Genomic DNA, 27,972 nt, shown 5'->3' on the forward strand with positions numbered 1-27,972 from the left:
CTAACACTCTGATAGAGTTTTGAAAAATATTTTGAGCTATGGCATTCTCATCAGCATATGTGTGTAGCTCCTGTATCTCAAGATGATGCTGAATTTAGGCCACCCATTTAGATGTACAAATTCCAAGAGCTTTAGGAAAAAAGTTCCTTTCTTTACTGTGTAATCAACCTTGCATATCTAAGACTCTTGGGAAATGATGGAAATGAGGGTGAGCAACTGCATAGCTGGAGAGAAACAAGTGCCTCTCTAATTGACTAACACATAAATTAAATCAACAAACATTTAATGATAAAATCTGTGCCAGCTGTTGTGCTAGAGAGCCGGGATACCACAGGGAAAAGACATGGTCTGTGCCCTCATGTAGCTCACAGTCCAGTGAATTTATCGAAGGGGGTTTTGTGCAATTCCAAGTTACAGGGTAGAGTGATGAAGATGTGCTTTTTCTTCATTATATTCACCTTTGGGAGTTGCCCATCCCATTTTGTTTAAACCTTCCAGATCATAATATGTGAGGACACACTAAAGACATTAGATTCATTTATCCTCTTAAGGATCTTACATTTTAGAGAGAGCTAGCTGGTCAAACAATTTATGTATTCCTTTGCTGGAAATAGGTTTCTTACCTACTACAGAAAACAAAGAACTGGAAGTAGATATACCCAGGGATGCCTAATTGCTTTCTGTCCTTGGAATAAACACAAATGTCTATCCCCTGACATTTCAGGCTTTTTATCTTCTTAGTGACTGATCTAAATACACTGAATGTCGAATTCAGGTGGTATTTCCCTCTATTTTTTTCTTTTTGGAAGTTTCCCAGAGGAGGCTTTAAAAAATGTTGTTGTTTTACTTTGTTTTAGAGTTTCACTAAATTCTTGGAAGCTTCTGGATTGCTTAAAACTTCTTTTAGATTATGCTAACTATGGAGCCAAATTTTACACAAAAAAGTTCTTAAAATTTTCTAAAAATAATTTTTATAAATGAAATAACTTTTGAAATGAACATTTTTCAGATTCCTTTTAGTTTTAAAGAGCTCTAAAATCTACATCATAATCTAAGCAGTCTTAGTTTTGAACTCTAATTCACAATGACCTTTTCCACACTTGACATTATTTCACCTCTTTCCTGTAGCCTCTCTGTTCTGGCTAACTCACAAGAAAGTGACCTAAGTCAGCTTAGTGTCTAATATGACATTACTGTGCTATAAAAACTCATTTTGATTTGCATCAAATCTCCTCTCTCATGTATTTGTTTTATAAAATCTAATTTGCTTTTTTAAAACATGGAGTGGGGGCAAGTCTCAAAAATGGGCCTCAGTAGAACACACTTTGGCATTCATATCCTTGTGTAGTTTTCTTTTCCATTGACTACAATATGGCCTATGACTTGCATTAACCAACAGAATGTGGTGGAAGAAATGCAGAGCCAGTTCCATGACTAGCCTTCAAGAGGGCTGGCAGCTTCTGCTTCCTCCTCTTGCAACATTTGCTTTTGGGAACACTGGGCTTACAGGAAAGAAAATTTACTGCCCTGCTGCAAGGACCATGTGAAGAGGCTCTGAAACTATATGGAGAAGGGGCAAGGTCCAGCTATTTCATTGTACAGCCTCCAGATGACCCCAGTCCTAGCTGCCAACTGATTTTAACTACATGTGAGATTTCAAAAGAGACCAGCAGAAGAACCACCCAGCTGAACCCAGCAACCCACAGAAAAGTGAGACAATACAGTGGCTGTCTTTCAAGCCCCTAAACTTCTAGGCAGTTAGTAACACATCAATATTTAACAGCATATATGACAAACCTGTTAACTGTAAGACTTCGTATGATATTTCTTTTTACCAAAGTGAATTGCTTTCCTCAAAATAATTAATATACTAACTTGAAGAATTTTTGCCCGAAAGCAAGCTTTCAGTGCACTCAGTGTCTAGGTTATTGAATAGCATTCTTATTCTCGATCAAAAAACTCATCAAAAAGTGGGATTCTCTCTGTCCTAGTCCTCACCAGTGCTCTTGGTTTCTTCACATCTTTCCCCAACTCCTCTGAGTCAGAGCTAGAACTGTCCCAGAGAAGCTGTCCCCGGACTTCTTGTTCATGGAGCCATGTTTCCATTTTGCCAGTTTTCTGGGGGCAATAGTTATTCCCTGCTTGATGCTCCAAAAATTCTGCATTCTGTAAACTTCCTAAAAAAAATAGAAAGTTAAATTAATTTTTTCTCAACAGTGATTTATTTGTTTATTAAGTGACTAGGTTTTTATGAACCCAGAATAATCTTCTTGGTGTTTTTTTTAAAAAAAGTATATATATATATATATATATTATATATCATTCCATTTGATGTCTCTGTAAGCATTAAAAATATTTTTAGTTATTTAAAATTTTTAAAAAATCTTCTGAAAGTCATAATAGTAGTACAATACACACCTACACACCCCAACCTATTGACATTTTACAACAATATTGTTTTTATTATATATAAATATATATTATATAAGTATAATATATACTTATTATATATATACTTATATATAAGTATATATATAATATTATTATACTTATATAAGTAAGTATAATATATGCTTATATATATAATGAAAGCAACATATATATGTTGCTTTTCAGCTGACCCATTTGAGAATTAGTTGCAGAGTCACTACCCCCCCTAAATACATCACCACAAATATCTTAGGAACAAGGGCATTGTCCATATGTAATTGCAATATAATTATTACACTTAAGAAATGTAACATTGATATAATACTATTTTGTAATATGTGGAAAATATTCAAATATACATGGTTGTTCTAGAAATGCCCTTTAAAGCTGCTTTTTTTTTTGTCTTGTTTGTGTTTTATTTTTTAGGTCCAGAATCCAATTTAGGATTACGCATTGCATTTTATTTTCTCGTCTCTCAGTGTCCTTTAATTCATGAATGCTCCCCTTTTCTTTTTTACTTTCTCACCTCTCTCCTCTTCCCCTTCCTTCTTTTCCTCCTTCTCTTCTTCCTGCTCCTCTGTCTTTGTTGTCTTCATTTTCCCTAACACTGACATTTTAAAGAACCCTGGTCAATTATTTTGCAGAACGACCCTAAATTTGAGTTTGTCTAATTGCTTCCTTGTGATTAAATTAAAGTTAGACATTTGGAGCAAGAATGTTGCACATGTGATGTTGCCTAGCGCTCCTTATTGAACATCTAGTGCTAGGCACGTGATACACACTTCTTCTAACCTTTACATCAACTCTGACTTTATATCAGAATCATCTGTGCAGCCTTTTAGAAACAGATGCCTGGGCTGCACCCCACACCTATAGAACTGGGAGCTCAGTATGTCGGGCATTCTATTTTGCTTTATATTTTTTGTTAGAAGAGACTATTTTTGGTGTGGGATTTGATTTATGGGTATATGTATTTACTTTAGCTTCTTATTTAAGCGGTACCCAGCATCCTTTTAGAATGCACTCCAGAGCACTTTGTTCAAGGATAGCTGGCTTTCAAGAAAACAAAATTTTCCCAACAACTTCTGAGCTAGGGAAATAATCCTAGGTTGAAGCCCAGAGTTTCTCCCTAGTCTAATTGCAGCAGACACAACTTTTTGGATGTCACTTAATGATAATTATTTACTAAATCTTTTGACATATGTAAGACCTTGGTATTTAAAGTCGTGTACTATTATATAAAAAAAATCAAGGATTTCTTCTCCCCCCATGCATATTTTTTTAAAAATTTATTTTATTTATTGAATCAAAATCGATTATACATATTTTGGGGGTTGAACATTGAGATATGTTGATCAAATCAATATTACTAACATATATATTGCTATAAATCATAATTATTCTTTATGCCCCTTGTCCAATCTCTCCCATTCCCCCACCATTTTCCACCTCCCCCCTCTAATTACCCTAGATTTCTTCTCTCCTTCTGAAAGCATAATGATTACTCTGTTGATTTGCTGCCTAGGTGATCTGTCCAATGCTGAGAGGTGTGATCAGGTCCCCCAGTATTATCATAGAGCAGATGCTTCTTCTGTCACTCTGAAATGGGCTTTGTGGAGAGAGACATCCTCTTCTTTTCTTTATCTCTGCTGGTGACTCTCCTTGTGTGAATGCACTCCAGTGTTTGGCAGACCATCTGCGTGGTGGTTGTGTCTAGCTGCTTTCTTGGCAGCCATGGTTATTGTGGTGGCTGTGGTGGGCCACCCATGTGGAGGTGATGTTTTTGGTATGCTCCTTGGTGCTGGTGGTGTGCCTGGTTGTGGGGTGTGTCTGATCCCCTTCTCCATGCCTCTGGCCCTGGGCGGGCCCCAAGGCGCTGGTGCGGTGTGCCTGGTTGTGGGAGGGCAGTCTGGTCCCCTTCTCCATGCCCCGGGTCCCCAGGTGGGCCTTGAGGTGCTAGCATGGTCTCTATTTGGGAGTGGGGTCCAGTCCCTAGCTCCTCCGGTTCCCAGGCAGGCCCCAAGGTGCTGATGGTGTGCCTGGGCCAAAACTAATTTTTTGACCTTTGCTTACTTCTAACTAGGGGGAACTTCCTGTGGGAACCAGTACTGAGCTGTGTGGTTGAGTTAAATTGCTGCTTTGCTGCTGTTTCCCTCGGGAAGGCTTTTTGTGCTGCTCAGGGCTTAATGGTTGATCTTATAGGGACTTCCAGCTCTCCAGAGACCTGGTAGATCTGGATTGTGTAGAAACTCTGATCTAGGCCTGAGTTTTTTCATCAATCTGTACCCCATGCAATTCTGCATTCCCAACCAGTCTCCTCTGAGTGGTCCTGCACTGATTGCAAGGCAGATCAGCTGTCCTTGCTGTGTCCCAATGTTCTCCCAGTGGGCCTGTCTTCCCCACTGCCCATGCTCCAAACACTTCCCATGGGACAGGCCCTGTGCCGGTCACTTGCGATGACTCACCAGCCTCTGAATGGCTCCCTTTCTTCAGTCATTCTGGCTCCTTGCTCCTGCTTGGGTTCATGGGAACCCTATTAGTGGTCTTGCTGCCCTGGGGGCCACCAAGGCCCTCTTCTCCCCTGCTGCCTCCAAGCAACTGCATCTGAAGGGCACAGCTGTGGCTTCTGCCAGCTCCTGCTCCATGTGCTCATCAGCTCAAGCCTTAAAGCAGCGACAGACCGAAACGCTCAGAGCAGTTTTTTCTTTCTCTCATCGTGGTTTCTCCCGCCTTCATGAACTCCGTAGGTCTCTCCTCCTCTTCCCCTGAGCTTGAGCGGCCCCAGCTTGGCTGATGTTACATTTTTATAGTTGTAAATTGGTTGATTTGTGGGAGAGAGTGATGTTGAGGACCGTCTATTCCACCATCTTGGCCGGAACTCCCCCATGCATATTTTTTAAAACTGCTTTATAGAGGTATGCTTGACATACAAAGAGCTATACATATTTGATGTACTTGATTGATGAGCTGAAAATGAAATATTTCAGTGTAAGGTTTCATGCCTTGTGATTCATTAGTTTCCTTTCTGCCTCAGTGAAGAGCTACTCTGTTCTGCCCTTGGATACTATTATAATTATTGTTGTTGCCTATTTGCATAGCACTGACAGATAACTATAGTTAATGTTTGCAGTTCTGATCTCTCTAAACTACAATAGACTTTTTTGTAAAACCAGACTCCTTCACTTTGGTGTCTACCTGGCAATATGTCAACCTCACCTTCTCTTTCTCTCACAAACCTGCTTCGGCCCCCTGCTACCCTATCCAGCAAATGGTGCTATCTTTGCCCCATTGTCTGCCTAATTCTTCAAGAGAAACCCAGGAACCCACCTGGGCTTCTTACTCTTTCCATGCAGCCGCATCTAATTCATAACCAGGTTCTGACAATTTTGTCTCCTAGATATCTAGTATCTGGCTCTTTCTTTCCATCCTTATCCTCACCCTGCTCTCCTGGTGCAAATACCATCTCTCACTTGTGCTTTCGCGATGTCCTTATAACTGGTTTCCTTACATCCTCCTGCAGTCCCCTCCCAACCATTCTCTACTGTGTAGACAGAGTTATATTTAAAAATACAAGCATAAACCTGACTGTGCCACTCCCCTGCCCTATCAATTTTCAATGGCTTTGCTTTGGTCTTAAGATAGTGTTCAAAATCCTTATCAGATGTGACTTAAAAGACCCTCTGTGATCTGGCCCCTGCCTATGTCTCCAGACACTTCTCTGGTCACTCTCTGAATCTCTTTTCCACCCAATGTCTAGAATCCATCGTGCTCCATCTCATTGCAGAGGGTTTTTTTTTTTTTGTCTTTTTCATGACCGGTAAGGGGATCGCAACCCTTGACTTGGTATCGCCTGCACTGTGCTCAGCCAGTGGCGCCAGGGCCAGTCCTATATAGGATCCGAACCCACGGTGGGAGCCTCGCTGCGCGCCCAGCGCCGCACTCTCCCAAGTGCGCCATGGGGCTGGCCCTCATTGCAGAGCTTTTGCACATGCTGTTATTAATTACAGTTTTGAGCTTTCCAGCACCCCTGGTCCTCACACTTGTTTGCACTCCTGTCCCCTTTATCCAGCTACTTCATGTCTCAGCTTAAATATCACTTCCTCATGGAAACCTGCTCTGACTCCACAGATTATTAGGTCTGCCAATCATACTGTCATTGAACACTTCCTTGTTCATTGTCTCTATGTCTGTGTAAGCTCCACAAGCGAGGAACCACATCTACCTGGCTCATCACCATATGATGGACCTCCCACACAATGTCTGGCATCTGGAATATGCTCAACAAGTATTCTCTGACAAATAAATAAAAAAATAAATGAACAAATAAGCAATCGGAATTTTGGGAGGTGGGAAGTATTAGTGATTAGGACCTGGGAAAGGTCTCATTCGTCAAGGCTTTGAGGGTGTCAATCATCTCTGCTTTGCAAATGAACCAAGAGATGCATCACTCAGACTGGGAACAGTAATTTTCTAGAACATCCAACTAGAGGCAGGAGCTTTCAAACAGGAAGAGAATGTTTGTTAGTGGTAGAATCCAATGTAATATTAATGATAGCTTAAGTCTCACAGCACTCTTGGTGGGTAATAATTCAGGTCTAAAGTTAGTATGTGAGGAAAAATTCACATGTTTATCTTTGAAAATCAATCCCTCGTCACTCATGACGTATAATATATGTACACAGTTTTGTATACACAGCCTTAAAGTTTGAGAACCTCTGAGCTAGATGTCTTATTACGTGTTAAAATTTTTTATAAATCCCTGTTTAATTTTCTGTGGTTCATAGACTTAAAGTAAATAAATAAATAAAACATATCCTTTAGAAACCTAAATGGGTTTTGGGAGCAAAGGAAATTAATTTTGGGGAGAGAGGAATGCAACAGATGCCAGTGGAGAAAAACAGGGAGTGATTTAGGTAGCATAAGAATCATATAAGGCATGAAAAGTGTTTGATGGTTGTGTATTTTATAATAGGTGTTTTAGAAAAATTTATTGTTGCTATGTCAAACTCATAATTTCAGTTTATTCAAAGACAAAGCTATATTTAAAAAACAAAACAAGATACTTTACAGAAAAATAGTACAGTTGTCCAGATAAGACCGGAATTGTGAAAATGACATTCAAATGATGGATTTAGAGTGACACTTCCCTGAAGCATACAGTTTTCACTATAAGACATCAATTCCATCTTTCTTCAGTTTTGTCCACATTCCCATACATTTGTATAGCACTTTATATTTTATATGCTCCTTTACTCATATTAGATTAATTTTTACCTAAACCCTACGTGGTAGACAATACTTTATCTCCATTTTACAGATGTGGAAACTGAGGTTTACAGAGGTTAAATAACTGGAATTTAGTTATGTGCTTTCTCTATATAGAAGAAGCCTACATAGAAAAATATATAATATTTTTTGAGAGGTTACTAATATTTATTGAGAGGCTACTATGTGCCGGGTACTACTCTAGGAACAAGAAAAGGTTCCTGCTGTCATGGAGCTTACATTTAGTAAATGCGCTGCTGGAACTCAGTGAAGGACTTCGATCCTAATTCCAGTGCTTTTTCCTCCTACTATACTCACATTCATCTCATGGCTTCTGGAAAGGGCAGAAGCCACACAAACACATTGAAACTCATAGAACTGTACACCAAAAAGAGTGATGTCCACTTTGTGTATGTTATACATGACTGTATAAGTTGTGTGATTATATGTGTAATTTATTACTTAGGTATATGTAAAATATATGTAAAGCATGGGTGACTTCATTTCAAAGAGACAGCAGAAAACAGACTGACCTTTATCTCACAAGAGAGCTAAACTCTCATCCCGCCTTCCAAAAGGAGACAAGAATGGGTGAATGTATTATTAAGCAAGAGGAGACAGGTAGAGGAACCTTAATTATTGGACCCTGACTAGCAGAATGCTTATGTTGATCTTGGCTGTACTCCACTTTTAGGAGAAAGCAAAGTGAACTATTTTTGAAGACAGGGAGAAAAATAAAAAATGTTCTCTGGGAATAAGTAAAAAGGAATCATTGCTAGAGCATATGACAAGTACGGTGGTGAAGTCTGTAGGCTCTCAGGTCAGGTACCCTGAGCATGCGTCTCCTGAGCAGTTTCACCTCTCACGGGCTGGCTGTGACCTTGAGCATGTGATCTGATCTCTCTGGATCTAGTCTCCTCGCCTATAAAAGAGAGGTGGTAGTAATCCTCACCTCGTAGAGTTGATATGAGGACTAACTAACAAATTTTAAATGCTTAGAAGCACTTTATAAATATTACCTACATCCATTATTTTCCCAGTATCCTCCACCTTTACATGTACAGGGCTGTACAATGAGAATTAAAGCACAAAACAGAATGGTAAACTTGTAGGCATTGTAATCTCTCCATCGTCAAATAAGTGATACTTGCATTACCTCCCTTTCCAATAGCTTCAGCAATAGGCAAATGCGTTGGTGCAGACCTCTCATTCTATGAGCTTCTAGTAACTGTGATTTCATTATAATGAGAAGAATTAGAATTTCCTTTCTATCTCCTGCTAGAAAAATCTACATTTTCTAAGCTCATTTTGTCATGTGTATTTACAAACACACACACAGTCATTACAAAGAAAAACATCACGTAACATTGAAAGAGAGCTCAAGCGTTATCCAGTCCATCTAAGTTTGGCTAATCTTCAAAATCATTTGGGGAACTTTTTAAAATATAGAATTCTTTCACACCTCCCACCGCCGGAGATTCTGATTCAGTAAGATGAAGTTGGGACTCAGGAACGGGGTTTTTGAAAAGCTCCTGTGTGGCTCTGCTCATGGCTGGCCAGGCACATTGATGCAGCCACAGCTCCCTGTCTGGCATTGAACTAGCCCTCGCCTCAGTGACTCTTTCTAGTCTCCCCCTCCCCACCCCTGTCACTTCCTTTGTCATCTCTCAGTAATACTTAAATGAAAAATACTGTAGACTGGAAAGAAGCGTGGAGGGCCCCCACTCCAGGAGAGTGCAGGGACAGAGGAACGGGAGGGCCAATGTTTTCTGGCGCTCTTACTTCCTTTCAGAAGTCGCAGAGTGCAGCCTCCTCTAGAAAGATAAGGTTGAGGAGGCACAACCTTGCAGCCTTTCCCAAGGTTGTCCTGGACAGAGATCTAAATCCTTGGCATCCTGATGAAGCCATAAGAGAGGGTGGGTTAAAAAGACATGGCCTTGGGCCGGCCTGTCGCTCACTCGGGAGAGTGTGGTGCTGATAACACCAAGGCCACGGGTTCGGATCCCATATAGGGATGGCCGGTTAGCTCACTGGGTGAGCGTGGTGCTGACAACACCAAGTCAAGGGTTAAGATCCCCTTACCCGTCATCTTTTTAAAAAAAAAAAAAAAAAGACATGGCCTTGAATCCTGCCTCTGTCACATTAGGGCAGATAGTAACTCCTACCTTTTAGGTTGTGTAAGGATTAAATGAGATAATGCATGTTAAAGGCAGACCATAGTACCTGGATTACAGTAAGCACTCAACAAACCTGAGCTTGAACAAAGTGAAGCAGCTTTGAAGAGAATCAGAGCAGAGGAAAACGCCCTTCTCTGTGTGCCACAGTCTCTCCTGGGCCCCGCCAGGTCTGGGGAATCTTCCAAAAGACTGCCAATGTTGGTTTTTCTTGGCCTGCTCTCAAGTGATGACTCCAAGTGTGTATCTTTAGCTAAGGCCCTTTTCTTAGTTGTTTTGCTAGTATTTTTTTTACTTGGAAAAGTTGTTTATCAATGTGACTACAAAGCATATTTCATTCTGAGACTTGGGAGTATAGGTTAAAGAGATGCCTCAAGTAGATTTTTAATTATTTAGCCCTTTCTTATTTAATTAATGTATTGATTAAGCATCTTGTTCCTCTGAGCAGGGGCGGAGTCCCTTTCAGAATTTGCATTTTAGGAGCTCAAGACCTCCAGAGACATGGCCAGCTTCTCATAGCTCTCTCAGCAGTCAGTCCTGCTGATGTGGGGGTTTGGCCCACACTGCAGCAATCTGTGTGTGTGTGTGTGTGTGTGTGTGTGTGTGTGTGTGTGTGTGTGTGTGTGTGTGTGTGTGAAAAATATTGTACATTTGCAACTACAGGTTTGCCCTGGGGGAATACGGACAGGGAAAACTTAATGGGGCTCTCACTGGTGGGGCAGCATAACACGGAGGTTATGGCCTTGGATGTCCGGGTGTCCATTGGAAAGCATAGAGCAATAGGAGGCCACAGAGCTGTTAGGCCTGGCTGGAGAGTAGGGGCTGGGCGTGAGAGTGGCAGGCGATGGAGCTAGGAAGGGAGGCAGCGGCTGGATCCTGAAAGGCTTAGGATCCCATGTTAAGGAGTTTAGACTTTATCTTCAGGCTGATGGAGACTCACTGAAAGCTTTTTTCTTTTTAATTTTAAGGAGGAGAATGACATAGATTTGCGTTTTGTAAGATTACTCTGATTTTAGTGCAGTGCTTCTAGAACTTCACTGTGCATGAGAATCACCTGGGATCTTGATAAAATGCAGGTCCTGATTCAGTAGATCTGGGGTGGAACCTCAAATTCTGCATTTCTAATAAACTTCCAGGTGATGTTGGTTTTGCTAGTCTGTGGGTAATACTTTGATTACCAAGTAGAGTTAAGAAACCCTTAAAATTAAGTGTTTCTTAAAGTTTAGGGTTTCAGAATTACCTGCAGCAGTGGTTAAATCCAGATCTGGGCCAAACCCCTACAGCTACAGTTTCTTTCTTTCTTTTTTTTTTTTTTTGGCAGCTGGCCAGTATGAGAATCCAAACCCTTGAGGCTGGTGTTATAACACTGCCTTCTAACCAGCTGAGCCCCTACAGTTTCTGAATCAGTCACTCTGGCTGGAGTCCTAACAATTTCCCAGGTGATGCTGATGTTGGTGGCCTGGGGACCAATGCTGAGAACCACCCAAGTGGAGGGTGAATGGGAGGAGTGTAGACCTAGGGGGAGGAGCCCAGCGGGAGGCTGTAGCAATAGCCCTGGTGTGACAGATAGAGGGCTGGACCTAAGCCAACCGCATTGGGAGTGAACAAGAGAGGACAGAGTTCAGTGCTGGGTGATGTCAGCAGGGCATTGTGACTGACCAGGTGCAAGGAGAGGGAGGAGAGGGCTGATGAGGGTTCCAGCTCCCTGGCTGATTGACATGGGCATGGAGGCCTCACCCACTGCCACAGCGGGTACAGCAGGAGGAGCAAGCTCTGGTGGACAGTGATGCTGGATTCACTTTAGACATGGTGAGTGTGCCGAGGGCCGACCTGCAGGGGCAAAGGTGCAGTGGGGGACAGGAGTGTCTGCATATGGTACCAAATTGGCCGACAGAAATTTGCTGTGACCATAGGCAATTTAATACATCTCCATGTGCTTCATTCTCTCTAACCACAAGATGAGGCTACTTTGCCTTGTCTCCTCCTAGGGATGGGGCAGGATTGCAATAATGCATGTAAACATATAAGACCCATAAAAAGAAAGAGATATCTTATTACAGAGCTTAAGCAGCTTCTGTCTTTTCCTCCCAACCATTCAAAATTACGTGGCAACATGCCCACTATATTCTGGGAAGTAAAATATCAGCAGGAACCCAAGGCTGTTTGCTGTCTTGTCACCTCCCTCCCTGTCTCCACACTGGGAGTTCATTTGATGAAGTTTTAAAAACACTTGAAATATTTTACTAAAATTATATGACTCACCTGGATCTCTGTTCAAGGTTTCATCAGGCAACGTGGTTAGAAGGTCATGGTCATCATTCTTTGGAATGCTTTGTAGGATTTTCTTGGCTTTATGGTCCTTCAGTTTTTGCTTATTAATTCTTGCCTCTCTGTGAAGACTTTTTTTCAAGTCCATTTGGTCCTGAAAATGATCAGCTATAAGTGGTTAATATTCTCCCCAAGCTACCTTCACCAGAATAGGTCAACAAATCAGCCACTTTGCAAGTCGTGTGCTTATCTATAGACCTCTGCAGTCCCCTAACCAGAACATAGTTTCCCTTTTCCTGTTAGAAGGCATGGAAACTTTATTCACAGGCTTGTTAGGAGAAAGATGAGTATGCCCATAGTCTCCAAAAGGTATGGTTCAATTAAGATGAAAACGCTTGTAGAAACATTTCTCATAGGCTAGCTAATATGTTTGAAATTGCAGAGGACAGTAACTACTGGCTCATTCCCTAGAGGGAAGAATTTGGAATATGACAGTTACAGGACAATACTGGTAATGGGTTTTGTTTACAAGAAGTCTTTCTCGTGAGATAATTCTATGGCATGCATTACACAAAGAGACCTAGCTATCAGAATAAAGATCAATCCACTCCCCCCATCTGCTGGCCATTTTTTACTAAACCAATAAAAATCATCGGGCCCCATTTTCCTGCAAAAGCCAGAATGTCATAGGAGCAACCTGTTTAGAAAAGGGGAGATTTGAGACACAGATACATCCTTGAGAGGTCTGAAAACAGAAGACTCAACAGGGTCATTAGCAGAAAGGATCTTCCTGATTGTTCCCAGCTTCAGTAGTTGAACATTTAGCTCCAATGACTGAATTTAAAATGCTAAGTGAAGACGGGATATGTGTGCCATGGCAGTGATTATGTGGCATAACTTTGGTAATTATGACACTATTGTCTCTTTTCATATTTACCTCTTGTCTTTTACGGTTCATTTCCAGCATTTGCATCTTATGCAAATATTGTCTTTTTCCAGAAGTATATATTGGAGTTTGCATTTTCTTTTCCAGTTCCTGCTATGAAAGATGACACACTCATTAGTATGGGGTATTTTGTTACTAACTCTACAATCCACACCTTAAATCCATTATGGAACAGAGTAAGATCTTAATTAATAATCATAATCCATACAGATCTCCTGTGATGACAAAGGTGGACTATTGTGTGTTCCTGACAAGTCCTTTGTGTTGCTATCAGTGAATGAAGTGGCACTTTGCTATGTATATAATGTGGTTTTTAAGGCTCCTGTAGAGTTTTGCAAAGCTTAAATGGAAATATCTTTCCACATCTCATTTCAACAAGGTATCACTTCCCCGTCAACAGATGCTTATCACTATCTCCCCAGGAATGTGTTCTGGGTTGATGAGACCTTCCTTTCTCTCCTTGCTTCTTCTTCCATTGATTGGTTGGCTGGCTATGAAATGAGAGGGGAGCCACTGAATGGTTAAATAAAACCTATTTCTATAGAGTGTACTTCCATATACCAATATAAGCTCTGGAGCATATTGCAGTTTAGAAAGGATTTGAAATGGATTATTTGTGACTCTGATGGACTCCCCCCAACCCTGTGTGTTATGAACTCCAGTGAGACAATACAGACAGTTATTGAGGGCAAGAGAGGTGAGTATACCTTCATTTGTCACTTGCTGTTGCCATGTTGCCAGGAAAATGAAGGGATGTGCTTAATGATATCTTTTGTGGTACCCTGTGGACAGTGACTGTCAGTCTCTGTGAACCACAGAGAGGAGCCCATCTCTGCAGGTGCTGTCAGCCCCATGAATGTGGCCTTGAGGATCTGACAGCACCTGGACATCTTTTACCAAGGCAGCCAGCTGCACCGCCACATCTAGCTGGCTCCAAGGTGAATTAGGAGCAGAAAGTGTTGAGAATCTACTCCTACCTCACGGCTTTTATTTCTGTGCGAGGAGAGTTCTACTCAGCGAGGGTTACAAGTGAATAGCAGGGAAAAGATCTACAGAAGACCTTTCCCAGGATTACTTTTCGGTGAGGTGGCAAATAAGTCAGGAACAACTTGTAGATAAGGTTTCTCCTGAAAACTGACAATGAAGAGAAAGTTTTAAGTTGGAGGAGTTCAGAGGGGGAATGGAAAGGAAAAGTCATTCTAGATTTTTCAAAGATTTGAAAACTTCTCAAATCACCATTTTCCAAGTAAAATTCCTCTCGCTCCTCCACATTGCCCTGCTTCATCATGAAGCTGAAAAGGGCCCAGAGCTCATCCAAGAGGTCACAGCAACTGCCATTCAGAGGCAGGCACAGGAGAGAATGGACAGCTTTGAACAATTCTAACTCTGAATGACTTCACCATTGGATTTATCTTTAAACTCTTCCATGCAGGGAGTACATGAAAAGGACAGCTTGCCCCAGACCCGTGCCTCTGCCCCAGTTAACCACCCCCTCCAGTTACTGCTATGGCTCACCTTTGTGTTGTGCGTTGTTCTGGCTTCTTGCTGGCTCAGGAGCCTTTTGGAGGTAATTACTTGAGGCAGCTCCATGGGTTCAAGCTTCTAGAAGTCCAACATTTAGAGCATTCAGCATGCCTCGTGCCACGAGATGATGAAACACAGAAACTAGCCATTAAGCTATCTTAACACTTTGCAAAAGCAGCACTTACTTCTGAGAGTGTACAGGGAAGGCAATTCCAACAGGATTACAGTTGTGTCTGTGCAAAAGGCTTTTTGACCTTTCTGGGTTCTTTTTGTTCTATTGCACTGTTGCCAGTGGCTTATTGATCTAAATATTGGTCAGACAGTTAAGAGACTGTCCTTTTCTGTCTGCATTGAGGGACTATGTCCAAAGCTATCAAACAACCAGGTCTTAGCATATATATTAGAGATGAAAGAGGCACCAGGAAGTTACTTTGTTTTACTCATCTCTTAATGACCTCACTGTACTATTCCCGTCCTTAGGGAAATGACCTGTTTTTTTTTTTTTTTTTTTTTTTTTTTTTTTTTTTTCTTCTGCAGTGAAATTTATGTTTGAAGAGAGGTAAGATGGAGGGGAAGAGAGGGGTCTGCCTGCTGGGCTGTAAGAAATCTAAGATTCAAGTACTGTAGGCATCTGGCAGGGGTATGGTTCCCTGCCGTTCTGCTCAGGATTCTAAGTAGGAAGGAGGCCAGAAAAAGAGAGAGGATGATGCATTGTGAGTTCCCACTGAAGTGCTGGATGAACTTGGCTCTCTAAGGCAGACCTCCTGTCTTAGAACGGGGAGAGAAGAGGAGCAGTGTTGGTATACAGCAACTCCTGTAAGTTCTAGGAAGATAAATGAGCAAATGCTCGCCATAAGGCCTTCAGGTGGCTTGAAGACCCAGGAGGTAGATGCTGTAGCCTAGACCTGTAGGGTGTGCCCAGCAGGAGGCAGCCTGGGCTGCAGCAGAAACTTGGCGCATTGTAGCAGTGCGCCACCGGGCCGGCCCGGAAATGACCTGTTTTGAAGATCTCCAAAGAAGCTCCCTCAGTCTCCTTAGTAATAATCACCGATGATTATGAGACACATTTAAAACTAAAGTGCAGTGTGCTAACAAATCTTAGAGACACCATTTTCTAGCAGGGGCTTGGCTTTATGGGAGAGATCATCCTGGAGTTTCAAGGGGTCACAAAGACTGGGCAGCAGTTCATGTCAATGGGTCTGCCTCCAGCCCTTCTTGCCTCAGGTGACCTAATGCTCCACAAGCTGAGGACCGAGGAGTGGTCAGGCAGGCTTGGGAGATGAAGGCTGGTCTCTTCACATTGACATGCAATGAGGGACCTGGAGGGTCACAGAGTTTATTGTCACTCAAGAGTACTCACCCAATGACTGCTACCTGCAGGCATGAAGATGCAATGGTCAACGAAAATAGACATGGTCCTTCATGGGGCTTATAGTCTATGAGCAACAGATACACTTTTGCTTGTGTGATTATTTGATTGATAATTACAAACTGTGACCAGTGCCTTAAAGGAAAAGTCGACAGGGCAGGACCATGACAGTATATAACTGGAGGGCCCAAACTTGGAAATGGGGTGGTATGGATTGAATTGTGCCCCCCCCACCAAAATGCATATGTTGAAGTCTTAACCCCCAGTACTTCAGAATGTGACTTTATTTGGAAATAGGGTCATTGAAGATGTAATTAGTTAAGATTAGGTCATAATGGAGTAGGGTGGGCTCCTAATCCAGTATGATGGTGTCCTCATAGGCACACACACAGAGAGGACACCACATGAGGCAGAAGGTAGAGACTGACCAGAAGCTAGGCAAGAGGCATGGAACAGATTCTTCCTAAAGCTCTCAGAAGGATTCAGCCCTATGGACACCTCGATCTCAGACTTCTAGTCTCTAGAACTGTGAGACAATAAGTTTCTGTTGTTTAAGCCACCTAGTTTGTGGTACTTTGTTACAGCAACCTTAGACAATTAACACAGGAGGGAAAGGACTAAGGAGGCAGTCCAAGAAAGTTTCCCAAGAAAGTTATTTTTCAGCAGAGATGGAAAGATTGGGAGTTTTTAGGGGACAAAGGTGTGTCATAGCCCTGAGGTGGGAAGAGAACATGATCTATTGAAAGGACTGAAAGAAGTCACTTGGCTGTAGTTCAGAGTGAGGGAAAGAAGACTCAAAAGAGGCTGGAGAAGTTAGGCAGGGGCCAGTCACATGGGGCCGATGGGCATTCTAAAGATGTTGGTGGTCTTAAGAGCAACCACAAAGTAGTGACACGATCACATTTACTTTTAAAGAAATGACCAGGCTGGCCGGGTAACTCAGTTGGTTAGAGCGCAGCCTTATAACACCAAGGCCACGGGTTTGGATCCCTGTACCGGCCAGCTGCCCAAAATGAAAGTAAAGAAATGGTCACTCTGGCTGCAGGGTGGGAACCAGATCAGAGAAGCACAGTTATGGGTGAGGGGAGAGCAGTTAGGAGGACAAAGTGGATCGGGGTTGGTGGAGGGACATTGACAGTCTTTACAAATACTTAAACCTGACCAAACGGATTTGTTATGGTTGGTGAGAAAGAGTGAAGTATACAAATGACACTCCAGGACAAGGGGTGGATGATGGTGTTATCATTCACTGAGATATGGGGAATCCTAGAAGGAGACCTGGTTCGGATGAGATATGGAATTAAGATACAAGTTTGGTTTGGAGCAGGTTGAGTTTAAGACACCTTTGAGACATGTCAGTGTAGATGTTGAGTAGATAATTAGATAGGCATGGAGCTCAGAGGAGAGGTCTGTGCTGGAGATATGTGTTTTTGGGAATCATCCCTGGGTAGAGCATGACCAAAACCAGGGTCATGGGCATGGTCAAGAGAGAGAAGAGCGGAGTCAAGCACTGAGTGGCTGGTGGATGGGGATGAGCTGGCCATGGAGACTGAGAAGCAATGGCTTGAGAAGGAGGAAGAAAACGAGGAGTACATCACGCTGCAGCAAACGGTGTGAGCACCACTGCCACCTTAGTCCAACACTAAAGGCAAATGCTCATTTATTTAAAAATTGTTTTTCATTTTGTTGTGATTTGATGCGTTATCAAGGAGTACACCTGGAAGTCAACCTGGCTTTCAAGGTGACCAGGTTAAATAGAGAGAGTGGGGCCATGGGAAATAAATGCTGAGTATCCAGCACTTGTAATGGGGAGTATGACCTGGGCTGCCCCAACTTCACTGTAGAACCAATTTCTGGTCCCTTGTGCTGGATCTGCCCTGTTCTGGGGAGAACAACCCAAAGTTGACCTGGCAAGAAAGAAAAAAAGAGCAAAGGATATGAAGAACTCATCCTCATGTCAAGTATGTGCCAGGCAATTTGCATTTGTGGTGGGGGGGTGGTTCTTCATCCCATTCTACCTCAGCAAAGGAAAAGAGTCTTTTAACACAACTTAGCAAAGATGTCCTGAGAGGTCATCAATACTAGTAAGAGAAGTTTGTTCCCCTGGCTCTCAACTCTGCAGGATGTGAAGAGGCAAAGCAAATGAGACCAGCTGGCACAGGAGGCAGCAGCTGACCCAGTGCTCTGACTGGAGGGGAAGGGAGATGAAGGGAGAAGGGACCCTCCAAGCACCTATGGGAGAAGGAATCAGCAATGACTGAAGAGGGATTTCTGGAGAGAGAACAAGGAAGCATTTGTGTCATCTCCTGGAATGCGAGAGTGTTCAGGATTTTGTTCTTTCTGATTAAGCCTATATGACTTTGCAGGCATTGCACATGGTGCCCAGGGTTATAAGCATGTCATCTCATTCAGTCCTCATGGGAACCCTGTGGATGATTATGATGATTCCCCATTCAGAGAGGTTAATGTCTTGTCCAAGGCTGCACAGCTAGGAAATGGCATCTCCAGGATTCAGTCTCACATCAGTCCAGCTTCAAATCCCATGCTCTCTTCTACACTATTTTTTTTCCAAAATGCTTTATTATCAGAATCTCCTGGAATTAAAAAAAATAAATTCCTGTGCCATTCACTGGAGATTGAGATTCACCAGGTCTGGGGTATATCCTGGGAGTATATATATGTTTTCAAAACTCTCTTGCGGATTCTGATGATTTCTTTCTAGGTTAGGGTTTATTGGCCTCCATACTGCCTCAGGTAAATAAAGGAACAACATCAAAATAGACCACTGAGGATTTGTTTGTGAAGTACTATTGAAAACTTGAGTCTGAAGAAGCCAAGGGTTTTTGGCTGTTTAAAATCATCTATCCATAAATTCTTAGGGCCAGGTTTTTGCTTTGGTAGTATGAATATATAATTAATCACAGACCCCTTTCTTCTATTTTCAGTCTTTTTAGGAGAGATCCACAGTTCTAACAAGGATTAAGTGGTAGGTATCTTCAAGAACTCTCTCCAGACAGTAACTTTCATCACCGCCTTTGAAGAGAACCTGAAGAATCACACTGTTCCTCCATAGTAGCCACTAGATGGCAGCAACTAACACTGCAAATAGGATCCCTCTGTAAAATCATTTGCACTTGGCCTGAGAAGCACTGCAGAAAAAAATTGTTGGGAAAATTGGCTTCCTCTAAGTAAACCAGTCAAATGAGATTGTCTCAGATTCTGGTTTCATATGCATGTTCCTTTCCCTTGCCTGGGAAGTAAGATTGCCTTACTTCATCTTCAGAGAGAACACAATGGAAGGAATTACTGGTGAATTGGTAGAATGACACATTTTTTCTTCATTTTATAATGTAAAAAATGTATTATTTTTCTAAAGACTCCTGAATTATTTGGCTCTCAAACAAAATAAATTGTCAGCATAATCAGTTGAAGCATCTGCTCGGAGATTCAGGAATTGAGATTAAATCAACCATAGACCACAAGTCACTGGACTTGGTGATAAACACCAACCTGAGATGGATGCTTCTGTTTACAAAATGAAAAGAGGGAGCATTAAAAAAAAGCAAAAAGAGGAAGATGAGGCCAGAGCAACTCAAAGACATAAAATTTGTGTGGCACCATTAGTTATGAATGTGCCTTTTAAAAATCTAAGAAGCAGGGAAAGGTATACAGGATAGCCTTGGAGTGAGAAATCGTAAGGCCCAGGAGGAATTCTGATCAAGGCACTGCAATGAGTTCACATTCCAATAACATTCTTTGCTGCAAACATCTAGCAATGAAAAATAAAACATAAAATGAGAAAGATGTAGTCAGACTTTAATACAATATAAACATCTTTATAGATCAGAAAACAGAATAAAAATGCAAATATTGGGGGTAAGGTGATCCATAAGGCATTTAGGGCTCCTGATGGCAGTGGGTTACTTCTGTTGGGTAAAGGGAACCTAAAAGTGTTCCATCTAAGATGGGAAACTTGAGCCAGGCTCACAACTTGAAGTCAGGGGCTGAGTTGTTCTCCACCCCTCTACCCAGTATAAAAGAGCTGCATAAAAATGAAACTGGAAGATTTGTTTTACAAGCGTTACCAAAAGGTTGAATATGAAGAATATGATACTTTAAATAACAATAACGAAAGCTTAGATAAACAGATAATTTCCTGGAAAAATGTAAATAAGCAAGAAGAGATAAATCAACTAAGAACTATAAGATAAATTAAGTTAGTAGGAAAATATTTCACTTCTCTCAAAAGTTCACTTGGCCAGAAAATGATTTCAAAGCCCTTCTTACCAAGCTTTTGAGGAAAAGATAACACCTGTGTTATATCAAATGTTTTATAGAATAGAAAGGAGGGAAAGGTAATCAACTTATTTTAAAAAATTAATACCACCTTGATGGCAAAGCTGGGAAAAAACAGTATAGGAAATTTATAGATCCACTTCACTTATTAAAATAGATACAAAAAGCCTTAGCAAATCAAATTCAGCAATGTATTTATATATGTATCTCATGACCAAGAAGGATTTATGCCAGGAATGTAAGCATGGTTCAACATTTTAAAATCTATTAGTGTAATACATTGTCTCAACTGGTTAAAAAGAAAAACATATCTTAACAGATGGAGAAAAAAAATCAGTAACATTTAACCCTCACCCTGAGAAAAATTCTTAGCAGCCAAGGTGCAAACATCTTTCTTAGTTTTCGAACCAGTCCCACTAATGTCATAGATAAGACAAGGACACCCATTATCATAAAAGAAACTCTAGCAAAACTTCTTTTTGCAAAAGAAGTTCTAGCCAATGCAAAAGCCAAGAAAACAAGTATAGGAAACGAGAACTGGGAAAAAAGAAAAAAATTATTCTCATTTATAGAAGATATTGTCTACCTAAAAATCCAGAAGAATCTGTAGAAAATTAGAATTACCAAGGTATTTCAATAAAGTTGTGGAACACAAAATTCCATATCCAAAAATCAATAGCTTTCTTATTCATCAATAATAATAATTTAGAAAATTAAATGGAAAAAAAACCCTCATTCATAATAGGAAGAAAAACACACTGTAAGGTATTTTAATGGTCAGTTTTATGTGTTGACTAGGCTGCAGTCTCCAGGTATTCAAACACTGTGTTGCTGTGAAATTATTTTGTAGATGTGATTAAAGTCCGTAATCAGTGACTCTAAGTAAGGAAGGTTATTTATTTATTATTATTATTTGTATTATCTTTTATTTTTATTTTAATTAATTAATAAATTAATTTTTATTTTACTTCTCAATATACATCGTAGTTGACTTTCATGCCCCTTTACCCGTTCCTCTCCACCCCTACTGCTCCCCGCCCCCATCATATCTGTTCACTTGACTTAAATAGTTCAAGGAATTTTTGTGATTATTCTGTCAGGAAGATTACTTTAGATAATCTGGGTGATTCAATCAGTTGAAAGGTCTTAAGTGCAAAGCTGAAGCTGCCTTGAAGAAGAAGAAATTTTACCTGTGGACTGCAGCTTCAGCTCATGCCCTGGAGTTCCAGCCTGCCCCTCCTGAAGGCCTGCCCTGTGGATTTCAGACTTGCCTTGCCAGTCTGCAGAATCATGTAAGCCAATTCCTTGCAATGAATCTTTTAAAATATATATTCTTCTACTGGTTCTTTTTATCTGGTTGAACCCTAACTGATACAGGTCCTTAGAAACGAACCTAAAAATATTACACAAGACCCCTATGAAGAAATTATGAAACAATATTGAAAGATCTAAAAGAAAAACTGAGCAATGAGGATATATGACATGTTCATGGCAAGTCAGTATTGAGTAAACTCAGTATTGTCCAAGGCCAAAAACAACATAATGAAACCATCCAAGTCAGAGCCACCCTCCTTATCTCCCACCAGCAGATTTATACTCTTCTTTCTCACTTCTGCAATTCATTTATTCATTCAGCATTCAACACACACTAATCGATCACCTATTATGTGCCAGGCACTGTTCTAGGCATTCAGGTACATTACTGAAGACAGAAAAAAATCCCTGCATCTGTGAAGATTATATTCCAGCATCAGAAGTAGGAGAGTATAAAGAAAATACATAATAAACATAATAGATAAGTAAAGTGTTTTGTATGTTAGATGGAATTGGTGTTCTGGGGGGAAAAAAACAAAATAGTGAGGGGCCAGGAGAATCAACAATGCTGGAGTGAGGGTTGCAATTGTCAAGGGGTTGGTTAGGGGTAGGCCTTATAGGAACAGTGAGATTTGAACAGATCTTTGGAGATGAGGAAGTCATCCAAGGAGATCACCTAAGGACCTACTATACGTAAGGGGCATATCTCCAATGTAGGCTGGACCTGGGAAGGCTGGATGAGAAAGTCGTCAGACCAGAGGGGACAGTGCCGATGAACTCTTCAACATGAGAGCTGGCACATTTGATTCGGAGTTCTCTGGCCCAGGCTTTCAGATCCTCTCAGTACCAAGTTGGAGAACCTTCGTTTATGACTTGCTCTTTGCTTAAGGAGTAGATATTCAGGAAGTGAAGAGTGCCAAATATGCAACTCAAATTATTTAGGATGCAATTAGATTTGCTTTAATAATTACAAATACTTTTAGAATTTTCTTTGGCAGAGATTAGACTATTAATTAGCATGTCATGGGAACCCAGCATTTATTATTCTCTCAAAAACCCATTTGTGGTGGAAAATGTGCTGAGCCTCATTTGTGAAGATAATTATAGTTGATATGTTTGGGAGTGTCTGCCAAGTTCCTCGTGATTTCCTTCTTCTCTGGGAGCTGACTCTAGAATCTGCAGGGGTGACTCCTCTGCCCACATTTCTACTGCATGAGCCTATCCTCTGGTCATAGCTCATTGGACCAGAGCTGGAATCATGACCAATGCTAAGCCAATAAGATCTTTTCTCCTAGAAATTTGGAATTTGAACCAAGAGGGTTAGGCCAATTTGTTCATTTGACTGGAACTGTAAGGTCAAGCTTGGGGTGGCCATATTTCATCAAGTGGACATGAGGAGCAGAGAAAGCTTCTCTGCAGGAAGAGAGAGTGAATGCATGCAGAGCTTAGGGGAGGCGCTTAGAGAGTTCTTTTGCTTTTCAGGTCCCAATGCACAATTCTTCCCTGAAGTCTAGGTGTCTCCCAACAATTGGAGTCAATAAAACATTCCTGTACCTTATAATTAACCACATTGGCTGCTTTGGCTAGTCAATTAGACTTCTAATGCAGTGATATCCCAGGTCTGCAAGAGCAGTAGTGCACTTTGAGTGTTTTTCTCCCACCAGCAGGTATTATGGGTCTCATTACCATTCATTCATTTGTTCATTCATTCACTCACAAACTTTTATGGGGTACATATTAAGTGTTAGAGGCTGAAGAAATAGGACTGAATAAGACAGTCTTTGCACTCAAATAATTCATTTGTCTTGATGCTTCATTTTTAAGGTGGTTAGTTAGGGTCGGGTTATAGTGTTTGGCTCTGAAATAACTGGGGTTTCTCTTTTTGAGCTTTATTGACTATTGGGAGAATCAAAGCCTGACCTTAGTGTATTTAGGGTTGATAGACATAAAAAGTACTTTGTGAACTATAGAGTGCTACACAAATATTTTTCATTGGCTATAGTAATATCTTCTATTCGAGTTAATCAGCTTAGAGGCTTCACAGAAATATATATTAAACATACTCTTTTGAAAGGAAGCGTATGATTTAGGAATTAAATATATATTTTTAATTGTCTAGCTAGAAATATGCTCAAAAGTTTTGAAATTATATACTAATTTGCTATATTTACACTTTTTTTAAAAAACAATATTTTTAAAGTTTCTAATATTTGGGGAAAGATGTTCTTTGGGGATCAAAGGATATAATCACTTCAAATTATGATTATGAGCTTCTGGGGAAGACAGGTAAATAAAAACCAAATGAAAGAGAAATAATCCTCAAGAAATGAGCTCTAATACCCCTGGGATTGGTCCAGGCATTTGGGCGAATTTGGCTCCAATTCCCTTTTTCAAATGTCAGTGATAGATCCTGCTCACAGGGGAGCCCCAAACCCTCCTTTTAGCTGATGCTCATTTTCAAGGACCAATTCTGATATCTTTCCCTTTCTAGGATAAGAGTTCTTAGAATTCATAGCTCTCTAGAGAGAATCCATCAAATATTTATTAAGGTGAATGCATTTAAAGCTCTTGCTTTGCTGCCTTGGAATCCGATGTCCCCAATTCCAACAACCAGTTAACATCCAGAATGATAAAAGTTTAGGAATAGGGGCTATGAAAATCACGTACACTGACAGTCAAGAGTACAGACTTTGGAGACCTAGTTGATATCTAGCCTCTATGTGCCTTTGGGCAAGTTACTCAACTCTCTGAACCACATATATAAAACAAAGATAATATGTTCTTTCTCATAGGAGGATAAGAAGATTAAATGAATGACAGAGATCAATTGCCTAGTATAGTATCTGACTTGTAGTATGAGGCAATTAAATAGTAGTAGTAGTAGTTGTTGTTATTGTTATTATTATTTATTACTAGTGACTTTCCCATAGTCACCCAACTCATCAGTGCTAGACTCAGACGTCTTGAGTCCCATCATGCCTATGTCCTTCCTGCTAAACTTGCTTCTATCTTTTGTGGGTCTTAAAAGTGAAATTATCACCAAAGGAAATCCCAAGGTAGTGTGGTCTTTGTAATTGACATTTAACAACATTCTCATTAACGTGTTGGTCATTATCAATGTCCCTCTTTTATGATTATGGTTAAAAAGGGATGTTACCATTAAATCCAAGACATTCTTTATGAAGCCTTTTAAATTTGTCTTACTTGAAGTCTTCGGGGTGGATGCCTTTTAATAATACTCGTTTCTGCCTGTTCCAGTGGGATGTCAAAATACATGGCCCTGGATTCTTGAATGACTGGGAGAAAAGCAAGAATAAACTATTAAAAACAATTTACTACTAAATTAAGCAATTAGGCTGATCACTAGTTATTAGACTTTGTTAACACAATTTGGTACCTTTTCAGTAATATATGTCTAACCTATAGGTTAAATGTGGAGATAAAACACATAGGCAGGGACCCTACATGAATGTAATCAATAAAATTTTAGCCTAGATTCAGGATTTAATTTTTGTTTTCCTCAACTCTCCAGGTTGATATTTAGAGGAAGATCTGCAAAATTAACAATGTATAAACTACAAATGTTATTCAAATATAGGATTTGGCCTGAAAAATAGAAACTTATTAATTTGTTTTAATTCCATAAAATATAGGAAAACAGAAAATAATATAGCTTTAAAAAATGAAAATAAATGATCTTTTTAGGTGAAACAGATGATAGATGGATAGGTGATTAGATGGAGAGGTGCTAAAGGAATGGAGCAGGAGTGTGTAACAGGAGTAGGCAATGCTATCCATTGCACAATGACAATTTAATAGTTCCTCCAGCTAGGAAAGAAATTCCTACCAGTTGCCACTGTACTGCAACATATCAATACTCTGTCCTGATGAAACAAGCCAGGTCTGCAGAATTAAGCCTCTGTTAGGAATAAAGAGGCTCAACAGATCCATTGTGAATTTTATTTTTTAGCTTGATTATCCTGGGCTCTTGAGACTGCTACCATAACCAATGCCGCATGAATGAAGTTCTTATCCTTCCCTCTTAATCTGGACACATTCTGAATTCTAGATTGTTATGTAGACTACCCTACAGTCCCACTTTGCATTTTTTTTTTTTTCGTGTCTGGCAACGGATCGCAACCCTCAGTGTCGCGCCCGTACCGGACCGGGACCGGCAACGGGATCGCAACCCTCGGTGTTGCGTCCACACCTCGCTCAGCCAGTGAGCGGGAACCGGTCTGTATGTGGGATCCGAACCCTCGGCAGGAGCACCGCCGCGCTCCCAAGCGGCGCACTGTAGCAGTGCGCCACCAGGCCGGCCCCCACTTTGCATTTTAAGTGGAAAAATCTCTGGATAATTATTCAACTCTAACCCTAAGACATGTGAATGACTGAACACTTTACGGACTTCACTGTCCCTGACTTTAGTAGGATGGGAACTATGTCCTTATTTTCTTTCAAAAGATGCCAGCACATTGAGCAGAACACAAACAACAACAAAACATATTGGATTTAATAATGTAAATATTTTTGGCACAATTATTTTCAGAATTCTGATTACTTTTTATTTTTATAGTGTGATTTGAGTGATAACACCCCATTATTTAATTAGATTCTCCAAAAATGGCATAGATTATGTTAGGCAGTTATTTTATTTTATTTTTTAAATTTTTTCCTTTTTGTCTTTTTTTCGTGACCGGTAACGGGATCGCAACCCTCGGTGTCGCGCCTGCACCGCGCTCAACCGGTGAGCGGACCGGTCTCCATATGGGAGCCGAACCCTCGGCGGGAGTGCCGCCCGCGCTCCCAAGCGTCGAGTGCACCACCAGGCCGGCCCTAGGCAGTTATTTTTACCCCAGATTTTAGATGAAGTACCTTATTAAAGATCACAGGATTTGGTATTTGGTGAAGCTGGGGTTAGAATATGGGGTCCTTGAAAATAGTGATCAGAATGTTCCTTCCCTTTGTTATTTATTTTTAATGCGATTTTGTCATTTCAAAAATAAGCACATTTTGCAGTTGGGACTCTAAAGCACTAGAATCAGTTTTCACTATTTGGTTACCAAAATCCTAAAACTCTGGATAGACGGTTTGATAAAAAAGGAATTCTGCAATGAAACTAAGAGGAAAATTCCCACTCATGTGCTTAAGAAACTGTAGAATAAAAAGAACATAAAAATAAGCCATATAGAACAAGTCAAAAGTTGTCAGTTCTACAAGAAGTAGCCGTGAAAATCATTCTGGGCAAGATCGGCTAGGTACTAAGAGAGAATATAAGGCTTTCTGACCAAGCCATCCAATAAGGGGAATTTACTTTTGTTATTGATCCAGAATGTGAAGAAAAGAGAAAATGGCATGTGTGTGTAAACATTATAAACATGTATTTCTCTTCCTAAATTAGAATGTCTGTTTAATTATCATTGTGGTCATCATAAAACATTTTACATGTCTTATAAAGTATCCCAGGATAACTTATAGCCACTTCAGGCTCAGAGCTTCAAATCATAATGGGAAAAAATTCTTTTAGTTCTGCTGATGACCATGAAGAATATGAGGTTGGGGAAGGGGTGACTCATTCACTCATCTGTACCGAAATAAGTCAATTCTGTTTGGGGCGGTTTCTAAATTCACATTAGAATGGACTCACTCCTAAAGTGCTGCTTTCAAAACCATGAAACCTGATGCATTTAACTGTACTGGAGAGAGTGATTTAAATTTAGAACCTAACTGAGTCATATGATTGCTATCATTTATCACATTCGTATCTATATAATTTTAATGGTCTGGCAAAGTTAGGTATAAACCTTAAAAGTGCTATGAATGAAGCTGAAACAAAATGATTCTTCCTTCTCATCTGTAATGGTGAAAAGCCTTTTGTACAGTTTACCTACCCATTGTAATGTATCCAGAATACTTTCAATTGACAAGCATTTAATCCTCATTGAAATATATTCCTACACATTTCAGTATTTTAGAAACTTTCTGAGATTATAGTGCTATCTGTCAATGCTCTCTTTTGTCCAGATACACAAATTTCATGCTGGGTTTTATGTTTACCTGCAGAGTATCTTCCATACCAGGTTTCTCGTAGAGGTGGCAGCTGCCCTTCCAAACCTTTATTCCAGTCCTGCAGTCTAGCCAACGAGTATGAACTCTTTTCTTCCAGATTCTGATCGAATGCAAAGTCTGCAGGGCCAGCCGAGGGAGTCTCTTCCTCTTGGTTTTGCAAAGGTGCCACTTTGATCACCCTAGGGTGAGCCTTGGAGTGGCTCAGGCCCATTTCATGGGAAAGACATTCAAAGGAAAACTGTGAAGGAAGTGGTTGGAGGGCCTTTAACGTAGCTGGTTTTAATCAAGGTATTCTAGAAGTTTAACCCAGCTATGAA

General features: G+C 40.6%; 1 protein-coding gene across 3 annotated transcripts; it reads right to left on the reverse strand.

The window, feature by feature from the left end:
- Positions 1-1,841: 1,841 nt before the first annotated feature.
- LOC103604685 (chromosome unknown open reading frame, human C14orf105) lies at positions 1,842-27,902 on the reverse strand. 3 transcript variants are annotated; one of them, XM_008589270.1, is made up of 6 exons: positions 27,644-27,902; positions 24,791-24,873; positions 14,599-14,685; positions 13,075-13,173; positions 12,132-12,291; positions 1,842-2,177 (listed from the first exon to the last, which is right to left on the reverse strand). In XM_008589270.1, the coding sequence occupies exons 1-6, from the start codon at positions 27,864-27,866 to the stop codon at positions 1,942-1,944; spliced, it is 888 nt and encodes a 295-aa protein (XP_008587492.1). In that variant the 5' UTR covers positions 27,867-27,902; the 3' UTR covers positions 1,842-1,941. The 3 variants fall into 3 exon arrangements, with proteins under 3 accessions (XP_008587492.1, XP_008587497.1, XP_008587485.1); XM_008589275.1 differs by having other exon boundaries at positions 1,942-2,177; positions 13,075-13,176; positions 27,644-27,866; XM_008589263.1 differs by having other exon boundaries at positions 1,942-2,177; positions 24,791-24,882; positions 27,644-27,866.
- Between the last annotated feature and the right edge of the window lie 70 nt (positions 27,903-27,972).

Source organism: Galeopterus variegatus, unplaced genomic scaffold, assembly GCF_000696425.1.
Source record: "Galeopterus variegatus unplaced genomic scaffold, G_variegatus-3.0.2 Scaffold135, whole genome shotgun sequence".
Lineage (NCBI taxonomy): Eukaryota > Metazoa > Chordata > Mammalia > Dermoptera > Cynocephalidae > Galeopterus > Galeopterus variegatus.

Excerpts from the sequence above, each read along its gene's own strand:
- LOC103604685 (XM_008589263.1), bottom strand. The coding sequence starts at position 27,866 with ATGGGCCTGAGCCACTCCAAGGCTCACCCTAGGGTGATCAAAGTGGCA. Across the intron at positions 13,174-14,598 it reads GAACAACGCACAACACAAAG|GAACTGGAAAAGAAAATGCA; the intron begins GTGAGCCATAGC and ends CTTTCATAGCAG. Across the intron at positions 12,292-13,074 it reads TGAACCGTAAAAGACAAGAG|GACCAAATGGACTTGAAAAA; the intron begins GTAAATATGAAA and ends GATCATTTTCAG.